At 50.6% G+C, this 18,690-nt stretch overlaps 1 protein-coding gene across 1 annotated transcript in view; it reads right to left on the bottom strand.

Annotated features, from left to right (window-relative positions):
* Positions 1-18,690, bottom strand: part of ALLC (allantoicase) — a 38,911-nt gene that overhangs the window by 14,850 nt on the left and 5,371 nt on the right. The window contains exons 4-7 of the mRNA XM_032867017.1: positions 5,878-5,972; positions 3,730-3,780; positions 1,948-2,035; positions 731-856 (exon numbers count right to left, since the gene is read on the bottom strand). Coding sequence (XP_032722908.1) covers positions 731-856; positions 1,948-2,035; positions 3,730-3,780; positions 5,878-5,972 — 360 coding nt within the window. The remainder of the gene's footprint in view (positions 1-730; positions 857-1,947; positions 2,036-3,729; positions 3,781-5,877; positions 5,973-18,690) is intronic.

Genomic DNA, 18,690 nt, shown 5'->3' with positions numbered 1-18,690 from the left:
CTTAGTCATTTCCTGCCTCCAGAGTAGCATCTCTCCATTATCCCCTAACTTCTCAGGTTCCCCCCCGTCCTCAGGAGCACGGCCCATCCTTCCACAGAGCCTCATATGGGGCTGTGGACGCTGGGCTCTCAGCGTCAATTTGCCAACAGACATGATTTATCATCCCTAAATACAGTTATATACACACACATAATGGTACCTGTTTCTAAAAGGACCAGCTGCAGATTGTGCCAATTCAAGACTACAAACCCAGGCCTAACTTGCAGAGCCTGTCCAATTCATGCGGTCCCGCACCCCACACAGCGGCAGGGACCCTCTCCGAAAACCCCGTGCCTACGGCATCATTACGCACCCTGGGAGAGCAAAAAGGAAGCTGGTGGCCCCCCCCACCATCCACAGCGGGCCCAGACCTGGCTCCACACTGTCCGGTGTCCCACTCCCTGCCACCCTCACTTGCAACCTGCTCCCCAGACCTTACGGTGCCAACAGGGCGCACCCCTGCAAGGGGCCAGAAGAGGGTGGGAGTAACAAACCCAACCTCTGGTCAAGCTAAAAACCAGAACTCATAGAACCCTACGCTGGGAATCCAAGTTCTACAGCTCAGTGGCAGTCAAGTGGCCTTGGACAAGTCGCTGGACCTGTGAGGATGGGCAGTGCACAGCAGGGGGCTGGCCCGGATGACCCCACCTGCCCCCCATGCCCATCTGGGGGCCGGTGGTTCCCAGGGCACCTTCTTCCAAGTTGGCTGCTTGAATGGATATCCGAGGAGCATAATCTCCCATGAGGTAGGAAATGTCCACGTCAAAGCCTCGGACAACCCCTTGTATCCCCAGCTTGATGATGCACCAGTCGTGACCTGCGAGACGTAAACAAGGACGGCCCCGTCAGGTGAAATGTGGGCTCGAACAGAGCTGAAGACCAGCAACAGCGGCCCCTCCTCCCACCACAGAAAAATGTACACAGGGGGAGGCTCCGCTGTGACCAAAAGGTCTCCTGTAACGTGGCCAAGTGTGGCCGCAGTGCCCCACAAGAACCCGTGTTCCAGGCCCAGCAGGACATACACAGGCCGTGGCTCCAGGGAGACCCGGTTCTGGTTCCAAAGTGAACACTGCCTCTCTGAAACCCGTTTCTACAACAGCGAATTAGAGAGGAGATCAACCTCCAGAAAGGTCAAGTGTGACTAGACCCCGCCCAGGCGTTCAGGGTGGGCCTGGGCCTCCTGGAAACGGCACGCTCACCTGGGGACTTCCTGTGCCCCCCGTCCCCGGCTTAGACTTAGCTGAAGTCTCAGAAGTCTCCATGGCACCGGTCACCAGGTAATTCCTGGTTACTCACAGTCCCATGCAGACCCGCCTTTAAATGCCCAGATGCACTGGAATCCAGTCACGTCTGGAGCCCCTTAGAAGCACCCAGCATCTCTGTAACACTTGAGACAGACCCAGAATAATCAGTTATTAGCCTCATGCTGGGTCCATTTGCTTTTACAAGCATTTCTTCAACTTTAAAAGGAGTATTTTGGTTGGGCCTGATAAGCAGCACTGAAGAAAAGTAGGTCCTTGGGTGACAGGAGGTGTGTGCAGTGGCAGAGGGAGCTGTGTCCGATCCCAGCTCTTCTCCAGAGTGACAGGACCGGGGCTGAGGGAGTGAGGCTGCTTCCATGGCAGCCTCGTGGGGACAAGAGCAACTGCCCCAAGGATCGGGGGTGCAGGCCCACCACAGATGCTCCCCACCCTGCTCCCGCAGCCTCGCCAGCACTCATGCATGCCCTCCTTCCCCCTGCAGGGGCACAGGGGACCCCTTCCTCCATCGTCAGAGCTGGTGTTCAGAAGGGACAGCCGAGATACAGAGCGTTCCAAGGGCCCAGGACAAAGCTGAGCCGAGACGTGCACTGGCTTTCTGACCCGTGTTTAAGCTTCGCCACAGTGAAAGAAAGAGACATCTCATTACCTGGAGTCCTCCTCCTCCTGGTCTCCCATCCATCCAGCCACTTCCCAAACTCGGCGTGCTCCTGTTCTCTGAAGCCTGGGCGGTCCTTCTGAAGCAAAGACGCACCAGGCCACCGTTAACGCCCACAGGAGGGCCGGGCTTCCAGCACGTGCACTCCCACCCCAAAGGGACAGGTTGGATTATCATAGGTAAAAGCAAAGCGATCTAAATGTGTGTCAGCACAGGAAAAAGTTCCGCTGGGGTGAGGGACCCGGTGGTGGGCGGTGGGGGGGCCACCAGACTGCGGTCCCTGGGCACGGGCAGAGCACGCACACTTCCGCGAGATGTGTCCCGTGACGTCAGGTACTTTATAAGAACATGTCTACAAATTCAAAAGCAAACAGCAGTACCCCTTCCTACAGGCGGAATTTATATTTATATATTTATATTGATATATTTATAACAGAATGAAATGTACTCGGAGACGAGGTCTGTCTCCCAGCAGCGCTAATTCTGCACAGGGAGGCGCGGGGCTTCAGCTTCACCCGCGACTTTTTTCTCAGGAAGAAGGTGTTTATGCGCACACGCGTGTGTTCTACGACTATGCATACGCAGCACACACACCTGTGTGCAGACACACACGCGCGTATCGAACACACACACATGCAAGTGTCATGGAGGAGAACAGGCCCCGCTCTCGTCCCGTGCCCTGCCGAGCCCAGCACCTCACAGACAACCACACTTCACCACGTGGCGTGCGTCTTGTCGACTGCTCTGTGTCCGTACCATACGCAGGAACTCCCGTCGTGGGCATCTAGAGCTCCAGCCCCTTCTCCTCGGGCCACAGGTCACCCACATCTGGACGCTCGTATCACGGGCTCTGTAACCAGGTTCCCATCGATGGCCATTCCGGTCGGTCCCCCCCGCCCCGGACAACCCTGGAATGGCTGTTTTCCACATATCTCTGCCTATTTATGCAAGTAATATCAATCTGTGGGACAGCTGGGTCAAGGCATGCATGCATTTACGTTTCCTCTAGACAGACATGGTAAAACGAGAAGAGCTTGGCGTGCGTTAGCTGCATGACCTAGAACAAGTCAATCAACATCTCTGTTCTTCATTTCAGCATCATTTTCTGCGAGGAGTACTTTAATAGAGACAACCTGCCCTTAACGTGCTCTAGACCTGGCTAGCTCTTGCCCAGGAGAGTAACCCTGTCACCAGACCGACCAGAAGGCCAGCGACCACTCAGAGGACAGCAGCCTGGCCACAGGCCAAGACTCCGGCTGCCGTCACACATGGCGTGCGTGTGCGTGACCTCTGTGCACACCTGTGCTTATCTGCCCACTTGCAAGAATTCAGCCCCCACAGCCAGTATAACAAGGTCCCGGGATTCTAGCCAAGGCTCCATTTCTTCCCCTTATTTGTCAGTGTTTTCTGGGGGTTTTGTCCATCTTTTAGTAAGCATGTCCTACACTTTTGTAAGTAGGCAGGTAACACAACTTCCAGACATCCGAGAGGCGTGCCAGCACAGGTCACAGATTACAAACTCCACGTTCGACAGAGGACAATATACAAGGATCTCAGTAATTTCCCCACAGAGCAATGCAGTCCCAAACTGCTGTGTCAGGTGCCGTCCGTTTCCAGTGTGTCTTACCCTGAGCCGGAGCTGGTCTCTCCAGGCTTCTACTGTTCGAACTGCTCATTCCTGGTACACATTACAGGACTCCCATCCCCAATATTCCGGTGGATTCTAACCACTCAGATCGCTCTGTACCCACACTTCATGCCCATTTATGATACCTTTATGAGGTTTTCCGCAGGAGCAAAAAAGTCATCTGTTGCGAATAAAATCTAGACAAAGAAGATAAAATAACCATAAATTAAAAACCATTTTATTTCATGCCTTGGTGAAACATTATTAGACACAGTAAATAAGACATGTGCAGTTGCCAGGGGGAGAGAAACAACAGGTAATTAACCCAGGATACTTGGTAAAGGTCCAGACCTCGTCACCCGCCTCCCCCGTCCTTCCTCCCAGCCGGTGTTCACACTCTCTCCCAGTCGGGCGCAGAGGCGCTAACTTCTTACGCTTGGTGAGAAAACCCACCAGCTCTCCTTTTCAAGAATGGGGGACACTGGGCTTTGTGACTGTCTCTCTGGCAGAGCAGTGGCCCAGGACACACCACACGGCCCCCCCTACCTCCGTGGTTTGCTGGCTCACTGAAGGACGTCCTGATGGAAGGTTGGCCGATCATTTATCAACCCCAGCAGGACATTTTGGAGAGTGAGGGCATAGCTGCTAATTGCACCAGGAAAACAGGTATAAAATGGATTTTCTGAACAAAACAAGCTGCTGTCATCCTTACCTCACCCAGGACCAGGGACGGCTGCTCTCGGTTGGCACTGGTTCCCGGGCAGCGGTCGCCAGGGGAGAAGGGACATCTGCCCCTGCCTTGGCGAGGCTGCTCGTCGTGGACCCCACAACAGCCCCTGAATGATACCATCAGACCAGCCCCCCTTGCCTGCCGACACCGGGCCGTTGCCCACCGGGTGCAGGGACCCTAGCTGGTAGGGGGCACCTAGCTTTTGGTTTAATTCGGTGTAATTAGCCTGTCATTGGTTTAGGGTGTGTTGTTTAGGAGACATTATCTTGTGTGCTATTGGCTTGCAAATTATTATTAGAAATTACAGTTTCCACAGAGAACCCGTGTTAAATAAATGACTGTGTCCGTCTCTGAGCACAGCTCGCCTCGAATGAAACGCCTGGTCTCTGACCCCTGCCCAGAACCTCAAAGGCAGGGGAAGACCTGGATATTTTGCAGTTGCTGGCTGTTTGGGACGCAAAGTGGAGGGGAGTCCCTGCCGTGCCTGGGTGGACCTGCCCCGAGGATGCGTCAGGGCAAAGCACAGGCGGGCGGACGCTAGAGCCCCTCGCCTGTCCAGCTCTTCCTTGGCAAAAGCCCTCTGCGGGCGCACGGGGCCTTTCCAACCTCCTGAGGCTCCTGCTCCCCAGCACCAGCTGACGACTTCCAGAAACACGAAACCAAGGAGCACGCGGTGCTTCCCCTGCCCGGCGTCCCCCTCCGCCCGGCGTCCCAACAGAAACCGCCCCTCGCCCCTTTGCCCCGCCGGCCCCCTCTCCCACTTGAAGCCTCCTTGGAGCACCACTCGCCCGGACGGGCTTCCCATCCCTTCCCGCTCCCTCCGGCTGCCCCCGGCCGGCGGAGATGCGTGCCCCCAGCCCCTGCCCTTGCCTTGACTCCCAGGTCTGTCTCCTTTTTTTTTTTTTTTTTAATTTCTTTTCAGTGTTCCAGAGTTCATTGTTTATGCACCACACCCAGGGCTCCATGCACTCCGTGCCCTCCACAATACCCACCACCAGGCCCTCCCAGCCGCCCCCACTTCCCTCCAAAACCCTGTTTCTCAGAGTCCACAGTCTCTCATGGTCCGTCTCCCGCTCCGACTTCCCCCAACTCCCTTCTCCTCTCCATCTCCCCATGTCCTCCGTGTTACTCCTTGTGCTCCACGAGTAAGCGAAACCATACGGTAACGGGCTCTCTCTGCTTGACGTAGTTCACCTGAGGGCGCGGCCTCGGGTCTGCGCCGCCCACGGCCCGCGCCTCGCTGGTGCTCGGAGCCCTGGCCCGGAGCCTGGAGCTAACGAGGGCTGCAGGTTACGCCTGCGCTCACGGGCGGGAACCACCAATCAACACTGAGAAAACATGCAGGACAGAGAACCCCTCGCGTGGACGCAAAATGTCTGTCTGTTCTAAGCTTAAAACAATGCTGCCGTGGCCAGAATTGTCACCAGTTTTTAAAAGATTGTTTGGCATTTTTGAGCCGGATTCTTGCCGTTCTAAGCAGGTTCTCTGCAGAGGGGGAGTTGGTCCTTAGCATGTGGGCACACGGACCACTCGCTCGTCCATGAGACACCCCCACCCCACTTACCTTTCCTCCTACAGACTCAGACGCCATGTCCGCCAGCTGGGTGAAGTCCGGACCCCCGGCCGGTTTTCCCTCCCTGGGAGAGTCAGCCGCGCTTCCTGGCAACGAGAAGGAGGCTCAGTCAGCCGGGGTGAGAGGCCGGCAGGACGGTGCGAGCGAGTGAGGCCTCCCCCGGGCTCCCAGCCCAACACCTGACCGTCAACCGGAGGGGGCAGGTGCCTGCCCACCAAGGGTCCCTACAAGTGACTTTGCACGAACACAGCGACCCAGGAGGGAATTAGAGCCTGCTTTCCCTCTGAAGCACATAAGAACAACATACCACTACATACATAAGCCCTACTGCCTCAAATCGCAATTTTTTTTTAATTTTATTTTTTATAAACATATATTTTTTTCCCCCAGGGGTACAGGTCTGTGAATCTCCACATTTACACACTTCACAGCACTCACTATAGCACATACCCTACCCAATGTCCATACCCCCCCCAACCCCCCTCCGCCCACCAACCCTCAGTTTGTTTTGTGAGATTAAGAGTCACTTATGGTTTGTCTCCCTCCCAATCCCAACTTGTTTCATTTACTCTTCTCCTACCACATTAACCCCCCATGTTGCATCTCCTCTCCCTCATATCAGGGAGATCATATGATAGTTGTCTTTCTCCGATTGACTTATTTCGCTAAGCATGATACCCTCTAGTTCCATCCACGTTGTCGCAAATGGCAAGATTTCATTTCTTTTGATGGCTGCATAGTATTCCATTGTATATATATACCACATCTTCTTTATCCATTCATCTGTTGATGGACATCTAGGTTCTTTCCATAGTTTGGCTATTGTAGACATTGCTGCTATAAACATTCGGGTGCACGTGCCCCTTCGGATCACTACGTTTGTATCTTTAGGGTAAATACCCAGCAGTGCAATTGCTGGGTCATAGGGTAGTTCTATTTTCAACATTTTGAGGAACCTCCACGCAGTTTTCCAGAGTGATTGCACCAGGTTGCATTCCCACCAACAGTGTAGGAGGGTTCCCCTTTCTCCGCATCCTCGCCAGCATCTGTCATTTCCGGACTTGTTAATTTTAGCCATTCTGACTGGTGTGAGGTGGTATCTCATTGTGGTTTTGATTTGTATTTCCCTGATGCCGAGTGATATGGAACACTTTTTCATGTGTCTGTTGGCCATCTGGATGTCTTCTTTGAAGAAATGTCTGCTCATGTCTTCTGCCCATTTCTTGATTGGATTATTTGTTCTTTGGGTGTTGAGTTTGCTAAGTTCTTTATAGATTCTGGACACTAGCCCTTTATCTGATATGTCGTTTGCAAATATCTTCTCCCATTCTGTCAGTTGTCTTTTGGTTTTGTGAACTGTTTCCTTTGCTGTGCAAAAGCTTTTGATCTTGATAAAATCCCAATAGTTCATTTTTGCCCTTGCTTCCCTTGCCTTTGGCGATGTTCCTAGGAAGATGTTGCTGCGGCTGAGGTCAAAGAGGTTGCTGCCTGTGTTCTCCTCAAGGATGTTGATGGATTCCTTTCTCACATTGAGGTCCTTCATCCATTTTGAGTCTATTTTCGTGTGTGGTGTAAGGAAATGATCCAATTTCATTTTTCTGCATGTGGCTGTCCAATTTTCCCAACACCATTTATTGAAGAGGCTGTCTTTTTTCCATTGGACATTGTTTCCTGCTTTGTCGAAGATTAGTTGACCATAGAGTTGAGGGTCTATTTCTGGGCTCTCTATTCTGTTCCATTGATCTATGTGTCTGTTTTTGTGCCAGTACCATGCTGTCTTGATGATGACAGCTTTGTAATAGAGCTTGAAGTCCGGAATTGTGATGCCACCAACTCTGGCTTTCTTTTTCAATATTCCTTTGGCTATTCGAGGTCTTTTCTGGTTCCATATAAATTTTAGGATTATTTGTTCCATTTCTTTGAAAAAAATGGATGGTACTTTGATAGGAATTGCATTAAATGTGTAGATTGCTTTAGGTAGCATAGACATTTTCACGATATTTATTCTTCCAATCCAGGAGCATGGACCATTTTTCCATTTCTTTGTGTCTTCCTCAATTTCTTTCATGAGTACTTTATAGTTTTCTGTGTATAGATTCTTAGTCTCTTTGGTTAGGTTTATTCCTAGGTATCTTATAGTTTTGGGTGCAATTGTAAATGGGATGGACTCCTTAATTTCTCTTTCTTCTGTCTTGTTGTTGGTGTAGAGAAATGCAACTGATTTCTGTGCATTGATTTTATATCCTGACACTTTACTGAATTCCTGTACAAGTTCTAGCAGTTTTGGAGTGGAGTCTTTTGGCTTTTCCACATATAGTATCATATCATCTGCGAAGAGTGATAGTTTGACTTCTTCTTTGCCGATTTGGATGCCTTTAATTTCTTTTTGTTGTCTGATTGCTGAGGCTAGGACTTCTAGTACTATGTTGAATAGCAGTGGTGATAACGGACATCCCTGCCGTGTTCCTGACCTTAGCGGAAAAGCTTTCAGTTTTTCTCCATTGAGAATGATATTTGCGATGGGTTTTTCATAGATGGCTTTGATAATATTGAGGTATGTGCCCTCTATCCCTACACTTTGAAGAGTTTTGATCAGGAAGGGATGCTGTACTTTGTCAAATGCTTTTTCAGCATCTATTGAGAGTATCATATGTTCCTGTTCTTTCTTTTATTAATGTGTTGTATCACATTGATTGATTTGCGGATATTGAACCAACCTTGCAGCCCTGGAATAAATCCCACTTGGTCGTGGTGAATAATCCTTTTAATGTACTGTTGAATCCTATTGGCTAGTATTTTGGTGAGAATTTTTGCATCTGTGTTCATCAAGGATATTGGTCTGTAGTTCTCTTTTTTGATGGGATCCTTTTCTGGTTTGGGGATCAAGGTGATGCTGGCCTCATAAAATGAGTTTGGAAGTTTTCCTTCCATTTCTATTTTTTGGAACAGTCTCAGGAGAATAGGAATTAGTTCTTCTTTAAATGTTTGGTAGAATTCCCCCGGGAAGCCGTCTGGCCCTCGGCTTTTGTTTGTTTGGAGATTTTTGATGACTGTTTCAATCTCCTTACTGGTTATGGGTCTGTTCAGGCTTTCTATTTCTTCCTGGTTCAGTTGTAGTAGTTTATATGTCTCTAGGAATGCATCCATTTCTTCCAGATTGTCAAATTTGTTGGCATAGAGTTGCTCATAATATGTTCTTATAATTGTCTGTATTTCTTTGGTGTTCGTTGTGATCTCTCCTCTTTCATTCATGATTTTATTTATTTGGGTCCTTTCTCTTTTCTTTTTGTTAAGTCTGGCCAGGGGTTTATCAATCTTATTAATTCTTTCAAAGAACCAGCTCCTAGTTTCGTTGATTTGTTCTATTGTTTTTTTGGTTTCTATTTCATTGATTTCTGCTCTGATCTTTATGATTTCTCTTCTCCTGCTGGGTTTAGGGTTTCTTTCTTGTTCTTTCTCCAGCTCCTTTAGGTGTAGGGTTAGGTTGTGTACCTGAGACCTTTCTTGTTTCTTGAGAAAGGCTTGTACCGCTATATATTTTCCTCTCAGGACTGCCTTTGTTGTGTCCCACAGATTTTGAACGGTTGTATTTTCATTATCATTTGTTTCCATGAATTTTTTCAATTCTTCTTTAATTTCCTGGGTGACCCATTCATTCTTTAGAAGGATGCTCTTTAGTCGCCATGTATTTGGGTTCTTTCCAAATTTCCTCTTGTGATTGAGTTCTAGCTTCAGAGCATTGTGGTATGAAAATATGCAGGGAATGATCCCAATCTTTTGATAACAGTTGAGACCTGATTTAGAACCAAGGATGTGATCTATTCTGGAGAATATTCCATGTGCACTAGAGAAGAATGTGTATTCTGTTGCTTTGGGATGAAATGTTCTGAATATATCTGTGATGTCCATGTGGTCCAGTGTGTCCTGTAAGGCCTTTATTTCCTTGTTGATCTTTTGCTTGGATGATCTGTCCATTTCAGTGAGGGGAGTGTTAAAGTCCCCTACTATTATTGTATGATTGTCGATGTGTTTCTTTGATTTTGTTATTAATTGGTTTATATAGTTGGCTGCTCCCACGTTAGGGGCATAGATATTTACAATTGTTAGATCTTCTTGTTGGACAGATCCTTTGAGTATGATATAGTGTCCATCTTCATCTCTTATTATAGTCTTTGGTTTAAAATCTAAGTGACCTGATATAAGGATTGCCACTCCTGCTTTCTTCTGATGTCCATTAGCATGGTATATTCTTTTCCACCCCCTCACTTTAAATCTGAAGGTGTCTTCGGGTTTAAAATGAGTTTCTTGTAGGCAACATATAGATGGGTTTTGTTTTTTTATCCATTCTGATACCCTGTGTCTTTTGATTGGGGCATTTAGCCCATTAACATTCAGGGTAACTATTGAGAGATATGAATTTAGTGCCATTGTATTGCCTGTAAGGTGACTGTTATTGTATATTGTTTCTGTATCTTTCTGATCTACTACTTTTAGGCTCTCTCTTTGCTTAGAGGATCCCTTTCAATATTTCCTGTAGAGCTGGCTTGGTGTTTGCAAATTCTTTCAGTTTTTGTTTGTCCTGGAAGCTTTTAATCTCTCCTTCTATTTTCAATGATAGCCTAGCTGGATATAGTATTCTTGGCTGCATGTTTTTCTCGTTTAGTGCTCTGAATATATCATGCCAGCTCTTTCTGGCCTGCCAGGTCTCTGTGGATAAGTCTGCTGCCAATCTAATATTTTTACCATTGTATGTTACAGACTTCTTCTCCCGGGCTGCTTTCAGGATTTTCTCTTTGTCACTAAGACTTGTAAATTTTACTATTAGGTGACGGGGTGTGGACCTATTCTTATTGATTTTGAGTGGGGTTCTCTGAACCTCCTGGATTTTGATGCTTGTTCCCTTTGCCATATTGGGGAAATTCTCTCCAATAATTCTCTCCAATATACCTTCTGCTCCCCTCTCTCTTTCTTCTTCTTCTGGAATCCCAATTATTCTAATGTTGTTTCGTCTTATGGTGTCACTTATCTCTCGAATTCTGCCCTCGTGGTCCAGTAGTTGTTTGTCCCTCTTTTGTTCAGCTTCTTTATTCTCTGTCATTTGGTCTTCTATATCGCTAATTCTTTCTTCTGCCTCATTTATCCTAGCAGTGAGAGCCTCCATTTTGGATTGCACCTCATTAATAGCTTTTTTTATTTCAACTTGATTAGATTTTAGTTCTTTTATTTCTCCAGAAAGGGCTTTTATATCTCCCGAGAGGGTTTCTCTAATATCTTCCATGCCTTTTTCGAGCCCAGCTAGAACCTTGAGAATCATCATTCTGAACTCTAGATCTGACATATTACCAATGTCTGTATTGATTAGGTCCTTAGCCTTTGGTACTGCCTCTTGTTCTTTTTTTTTGTGGTGAATTTTTCCGCCTTGTCATTTTGTCCAGATAAGAGTATATGAAGGAGTAAGTAAAATACTAAAAGGGTGGCAACAACCCCAGGAAAATATGCTTTAGCCAAATCAGAAGAGATCCCAAATCATGGGGGGGGGGGGAAGGGGAAAAAAAGAGGTTCAGAAAGAAAAAAAAAAAGAAAAAAGAAAAAAGAAACAAATAAAAAAAGAAAACCAATAATGAAAAAAATATAAAAAGGAAAAAATATATATATATTAGATAAACTAGTTAAAAAACGTTAAAAAAGAAAAGGGTAAAAGTTTAAAAAAATTAGCAGAAGAAGAGAAAAAAAAATTGAAAAAGAAAAAAAATTAAGTTAACTGCAAGGCTAAAGAATCATGGGGAGAAAGCCATGAGTTCTGTGCTTTGCTTTCTCCTCTGGAATTCCGCCGGCTCTCCTTGGTATTGAAACTGCACTCCTCGTAAGTGAACTTGGTCCTGGCTGGGTTTCCTGTTGATCTTCTGGGGGAGGGGCCTGTTGTAGTGATTGTCAAGTGTCTTTGCCCCAGGCGGAGTTGCACCGCCCTTACCAGGGGCCGGGCTGAGTAATCCGCTCGGGTTCGCTTTCGGGAGCTTTTGTTCCCTGAGCGCTTTCCGTAGAGTCCGGAGGACGGGAATGAAGATGGCGGCCGCCCAGTCTCCGGCCCGGAGGAGCCGAGAGCTCGGGGCCCCACTCCTCAGTGCGCCCTCAGAGAACAGCGCCCAACTGCTCCCGTCACCCTGGCCTCCGGCCGCGCTCCGAGCTGACCAAGCCTGTGACCGGTTCAAGGTAAACCGGAGCTGAGAGTCACTCCTCGGCTCCGTCTCTGTAGCTGGCTTCCCCGGTCTAATACCTGCAAGCTCTGTGACACTCAGACACCCCGATCCTTCTGTGACCCTGCGGGACCTGAGGCCACACTGGCCCCGCGTGGGCTTCACCCCAGTTAAGCCTCTGGCGCGATGTCCCTCCGCGGAACAGACTTTTAAAAGTCCCGATTTTGTGTCCGTGGCTCCGCCGCTTGCCGGGAGCCGGCCCCTCCCCCCGCGGTCTATCTTCCCGTCGCTTTGGATTCACTTCTCCGCCAGTCCTACCTTTCAGAAAGTGGTTGATTTTCTGTTTCTAGAATTGCTGTTCTTCTTCTCTTCGATCTCCCGTTGGATTTGTAGGTGTTTGCAATCTTTAGATAAGCTATCTAGCTGGTCTCCTGCTACCTGAAGTAGTCTCAGCCGCTACTTCTCCGCCATCTTGACTCCTCCTCCCTCAAATCGCAATTTTGTTTTATATTTTAAAGGAGAAAATATTTTAACTTAGAAAGGAATAATTTGCTTACAAAGCATTTAGTTAGATCCATTCAAAAAAACATTTATTTGAGCAATTAGGAGGCAGGCCCTGGATAGAAATGGGGTGCAGAGGTGAATGCTGTCCTGCCTGCAGGGAAACAGACACCCCCAGACACCCATACAGAGTGGTGTTCTGGAACCTTCCAAGACTGAGGCACAGAGGTCACTCCACCCAAGGAGATGCAGGCCCTTTGTCACATCACGAGTGGGGCTAACATTACTCAATCCAACCCCCGCCCCGCACACTTACTTTGAAATTGAGAAAGCAGAGATTTGGAGAAGGGCAGAGGTGTGGACGGGGGAGTCAGGGCTGGCCTGGCAGTCGCCCCTCTCCTACGCCAATGGATGCCCCCTTGTTCCTACTGGTTTTCCACCCCTCATATGGTGAAAAGAGAAAGCCACACAAAAACTAGTGTCTCAGTAAGAACCATTCACAACAGGAGAAACAGAAATGGTCGATGGACATGAGAAGTCAACTCTCTCCCGAAATCCCAGGACTATGAGGATTCATAAAATGACAGCTTTCCTTATGACACTGTGGGCACTTTTTGTAGCAAACGCACCCCATGACCTGCTCTCGGGAATGGGAGCTGGAGCCGTGTCTGTGGTGATTAGTTCTTACAGCTAGGGAAGCGCAGGCAGCTCCCTGCCATTGCCTTCTCGGTCCTCCCTGAGCTCCTCACGCCAGGGGCACCTGGCTCTGCTGAGATCCCCCCCCCACCTTACCCCGGTGGCCTCACACCGTCTCCTGGCTTCTAACGTAACTCCCATGATGACTTGTCCCCAAATGCATATCGCCTTCCTGGATTTCCACCTGCCCACTCTGTCTCCCGGGATGTGTGACCACGTCCCCGGGCCAGCGCACCTCCCACAGGGCTCTTGCCCGTCCCTCGTCTCCCCGCCTCCCCTGGATGCCCTCGTCCTCCAGCTGCTCAAGCAATCTCACAGTCACCTCCCCTGTGTCTCCTCTTTCCCTTAGAGCTCAAATCCTACTTATCACAACATCACGTCTGCCCAGATGTTGGATCCAGAACCCGGAAACGATAGAACTTATGGCCTTTCCTTCCCAATCACCCAAGCAGGAGGGAAGTGCGTAAGGGCGCAGATGAAACAAGGCTGGCCGTGGCTCGAGGGCTGCTGTCACGGGTGACGGTACACACGACGGGCCCGAGTAGCCTCCTCTACTTCTGTACACACAGAAATCTTCCACAGTGAAATTATACACGTTATAGCATTACCCACGCGGGGGGGCATCCTCATCTCTCTCCTGGATCATTCACACACCTCTCAGCTGGTCCCCATGTCCTCCCCTCCCTCTGGTCCCCGCATCCACCCCTCCCTCGTGGCAGCCGTCTGCCCCCAGCAGGACACCAGAGCCACCTTTCTCAAACTAGAGTGTCTCTGTCAAACGGCTGGCGTGTGTGGGTCCCCTTCCAGTCAGAGTAAGAGCTAGTGTCCTTCAAGGTCCACAGGGCGCGCCCCCTGACTCGCCCGTCCCAGCCCTGGGTATGTCCCGCCCCATCGCTGGGCAGTGGCTCCCCCCTCTGCTGGAAGGTTCTGCCTGGGTTTCTGCACAGGCACCCTCACCTTCCTTCAAGCCCGTGCTCCACGATCACCTTCTCGGTAAGTCTGACCCCCCTGTTCACAGCGACATTTCCGCTCCCCAGCACCTCCCACACCCCGAACCCATCTACCTCTGTTTCCACAGCAGACAGACATACTGTGTAATTTGCTTATCATTTTATCGTCCATCTCCCCCAGTGAGACATGAGCTCCGTTTGGTCCACGGACATTGCCCTGGGGCTTGGAACATGGCCCGGCACATGCGAGATGCTTAATAAATATTTCCTACATACATGAGTGAATGAATAATATTTTCTAACTCATTCTGTGTTTTAAAATACTGCTTCCCTAACTGGACTAAAATCTTCCTGAGGATGAAAAGGTGCCGGAGACATCTGCTGACATCGATCATGAGTTTTCAGTAAAGTCATACACAGTGCATGGAGTTTATCTCTTTTAACCCGCAGAATGCTGAGATGCCGGTATTGCTGGCATCTTACAAATCAAGAAACGCACCTTTGAGAGGCCAAGTGAAATGTACAGACCACACAGCTGGGAAGGGAGCCATGGTTCCAACCCACATACGCCTAACTCTGATCGACATTTGAAAGCCCTTAGCACAGTGCTGGCCTACAGGGATGACACAGACAGCTGAGCGAGTGTGCACAGTCCTGTGACATTCAGGCCCTGGGCCGAGGCTGGGATGACACCTGCTCCTCAGGGGCTGACAGCCGAGGGTAGGACACGGACACGACAGCAGGCAGTGCTGGTGATCAAGACGGCAGTGACGCCCTTGTAGCACGCCGGGACCTCAGGCGCCCCGTGGGCTCCCACTGGGAGTGGACTCTTGAGCCAGGACTCGACGAGAAGGAGGGGCAGGAGAGACACGCAGGCAGGGCAGGCTGCAGGACCCACGGAGTTAGAGGACAACATTTGTCAGCACCTGCACCATCCAACCTAGAAGCTACTGGCCGTGTGTGGCCCTCTAATACATCTAATAATGTAATTATACAATTTCATTATAATCAAATAAATCTAATAAAATGAACAGTGCCATTTTCCCTTGGACTCGCCACGTTTTGAGGGCTCGGGAGCACACACGGAACAGCCCACCACAGAAAGCTCTACTCGACTGTGTGGGGGAAGCGCAGGGCTCCCTCTCCACCACCACACACTGACGCTGAGCCACGAGGCAGACGCGCACCCCGCGCAGCCTGGCGTCTAAGGCTCCTGCGTGGAGCTCACTCTGCCACGGCCGGGGCAGCTCGTCAAAGCCGAGACGAGGCAGGTTTACTGTGTCCCGGCTCAGGCTCGGCCGGGCTCTCCAGCAGCCCCACCTGGGCTCAGGACCTCCGAGCTGGTGAGAGTCCGGCACAGACGGCGGCCTGGCCGCACCTGTGGGCCACGTGGGCTTTCCCCCGACAGAGCCCGGTAACCGTCCCGTGTCCCAGACAAGATCACACGGAGCCCAGCCAGCCACGGATGCTGGACAAAGCCTTCTCGCATATTTAATTTTCTTAAATAATCACATGACATTTGATTTACCTGGTCACTCTTTTGAAAAGTCCCCATTTTCTCCCTGGCAGTTGCGGTGAGCTCCATTTACAGCAGGACGGAGCTCGCTAATATTTTGCCAAAGTCAACGGCTTAAGGCCCCTCTCCCAGCTACCCAGCTGGACAGAAAATGCCGGGTGTCCTGGCAACACGGGGCAGGTGCTTCGTGGGTCTTGTCATCCTGCCTCCCTCCTGGCCAGAGCAGCGGCGAGGGGCATTCTTGTCACCCCTGCTGTCTTCCATCTTTGTCTTCACTGTGCCTTGAGTGACCTCCACCGAGAAGTGCACGCAGCCGCCATGGACCAGAGGCTGCAGATGTGCAGGGAAAGAGCCAGAGAGACGAGCATTTTCCACATTTCTCAAAGGGATCAGCACTCCCACCCCCAAATCCCGACCCTCAGATTTAGACAGTCACTTCAGCACTTCCTTAAAACACAAAACAAAACAAACAAACAAAAAACCCAGCCCAATGTTCTCCACCGCTGCTCACACCCTCCCCCCGACCGTACCAGAGGTCAGGCCTGGAAGTAGCAGAGACCGTCCCTACCAGGCCCTAAGTGTGCAAGAGGCGTGACACTGGCCAGGTATTGTACGGTTGTGCTAAGATGGGAACCATTTGCCATACGTCGTATGAGAGTTTAAGTCCGATGAAATACAGAACTCGGCTTCTTGGTCACTCCGGCCGCATGTTATGGGCTCAGGAGCCAGGTGTGCCTGGGAGCTTCTGCACAGAATGGCCCAGAAGAGCGAGTTCCATTGCTGGAGAAGGTTCTAGCAACGGTCCCCACTGTAGGGAGCACCATTGTCTTAAAATCCCTTTTTATTAATTTAGACACAACATCCCGTGCTCTTAGAACTCTTTGGCGACCTCTCGTCAGTGCAGGAACGTGCCAACTCAAGGCAAACCCGTCTCTTTGGCTCCCTCATGCCTGACCCCGTGACAAAGGACTTCACACAGCAAGGGGGATCTTGCAGGTGAGATTGTGTTCACAGATCCCAGGGCCCACGGACAGGGCACTCCACACCAGCGAGCAAGCGGGAGAGAAAACGGAGCCATCGGATCTTTGAGGGCAGAGGCTGTGGCACCATCAGCTGTGCCCATTTTAAGGGACACACAGAGGGGCTCCTGGGACACTACTAGAGCCACCAGGGACCCCAGGCCAACCCGGCTGTCTGGGAGCATCCAGCCCCTGACCCGCCTGACCAGTCTCAGGCTATCCTGGCCTCCCAGCGGTGGAACACTGACAGCACCCACTGGTCGCCTTGAGGACTGTCCGCCAAGCTGGTGCCTCCACTAAAGGTCTGGGTCTGGTTGCAGTTGGGTCCTGCCACACTTTCCTTAAAATAAGTGTAACAGCATGAGACAGGCGTCCGGAAGACAATGGACAGCTTAGGTCCCAACCCTGCCTCCTCGCCTGTTTTCCTACCTCCTCACACCTGTTCTCCTGCCTTCCTCACGCCAGCTGGGGAGTTACCTGTGATCATACCCATTGCAGAGAAGCCCAGAGAGGCAGGGCGCTTGCCCAGTGTCACGCGGTAATGAAAGGGGCGGGGACGTGTTTCCAAGGGGCCTGGAGATGAAGCCACAGACCCACCCCTTTGTTAACGATGAAGAAAACAGCACCGTCTTCACTATCTCCCCAGGAGCTGCGTAATTCCTTATGTGTGTTCTCCAGACACTCTAGAAGGCCGGGATAGGGTACGTTTCTCCACCCCAGGATACACATGTGAGGAGGAAAATAGAATGACCCTACAAGCCAGCTCTCACATTCCTGGGGATTCATGAGAGACCACAGACGCACCCGTCCAGAGGGACGAGTTCACAGGTTTACAGCCGCATTCTCTATGACGGCCGAGATAAGGAGCAGCCCAGTGTCCTCCGACTCATGCACAGAGAAAGGAGAGGTGCTGTAGACACACAGGGGACTGTCACTCAGCCATCAGAAAGAATGAAGTCTTGCCATATTTAAGGACATGGATGGGCCCGGAGAGTACTCTGCTAAGTGAAATAAGTCCATCAGGGAAAGACAAGTATCATATGGTTTCACTCATGTGGAATTTAGGAAGAAAACAAACGAGCAAAGGGAAAAAAGAGAGAGAGACAAACTCAGACACAGACTGTTACCTACAGAGACACACGGACGTGCCCAGAGGCGGGGGGAGGGGGAGCAGGTGACGGGGATGAAGGAGACACGGTCATGAGCAGCAGTGGGCGATCTGTGGGGCTGCTGGACCAGTTTGTTCTACGCCTGAAAGTAACGTAACACCGTGCGTTAACTTTCCTGGAATCTCTTTTAATGTGCCAAGGAAAAGAGGGGACCCCTCCCGTGTGGTTCCAGAACACTGTGCAGGCCTGACCACACAACCGCACCCCGGCTGCGTGGAGGGAGCTCGCGGTCTGTGTCTGGGTTTCTCTCCTGAGCCACGAAGCCCAAATGTGTCCCCCACGGCCCAGGCTCCACGGGGCCCTTGGGGACTTGCAGGGAAGTAGGTCTTCTGCCTGGCTGTGGGAGCTCGCAGCTCGGCGCCTTGGGTGGTGTGGGCTCACCCGGCTCTGCTCATCTCCCCGGCCGTCCAGCGTGTCCTGCCGTCCTGTCCACGAGGCAGACAAGGCCTCTGTGCAGGAGGGGGCGCCCGCCAGACCTGACCTTCCCTCACCCAAAGGCGCCTTCTGCCCGCACCACCCATGGCGTCTCCTTCCAAGTCTGTGTGTTTAAATGAGATTTTCCAAAATAATTCCTTGTGAGGGAACAAGATCCCCTCTGAAAGGGGCAAGCTGTGAGTGTACAGGAGCGTTTTCTACAATCACATCGGATTTGTCCACCATGAGGAGCCTGAGGAGGGTCACCTCCGGAGAGCGGGCGATCATTGTCTTTCTGATGGAGAAAGTATAATCCTGAAATTCCACGCGCTCACGCGCCGCTCA

The sequence above is a fragment of the Lontra canadensis genome, unplaced genomic scaffold, assembly GCF_010015895.1.
Source record: "Lontra canadensis isolate GAN:19392208 unplaced genomic scaffold, GSC_riverotter_1.0 scaffold32, whole genome shotgun sequence".
Classification (NCBI taxonomy): domain Eukaryota; kingdom Metazoa; phylum Chordata; class Mammalia; order Carnivora; family Mustelidae; genus Lontra; species Lontra canadensis.
This window is presented reverse-complemented; position numbering and strand designations above follow the sequence as displayed.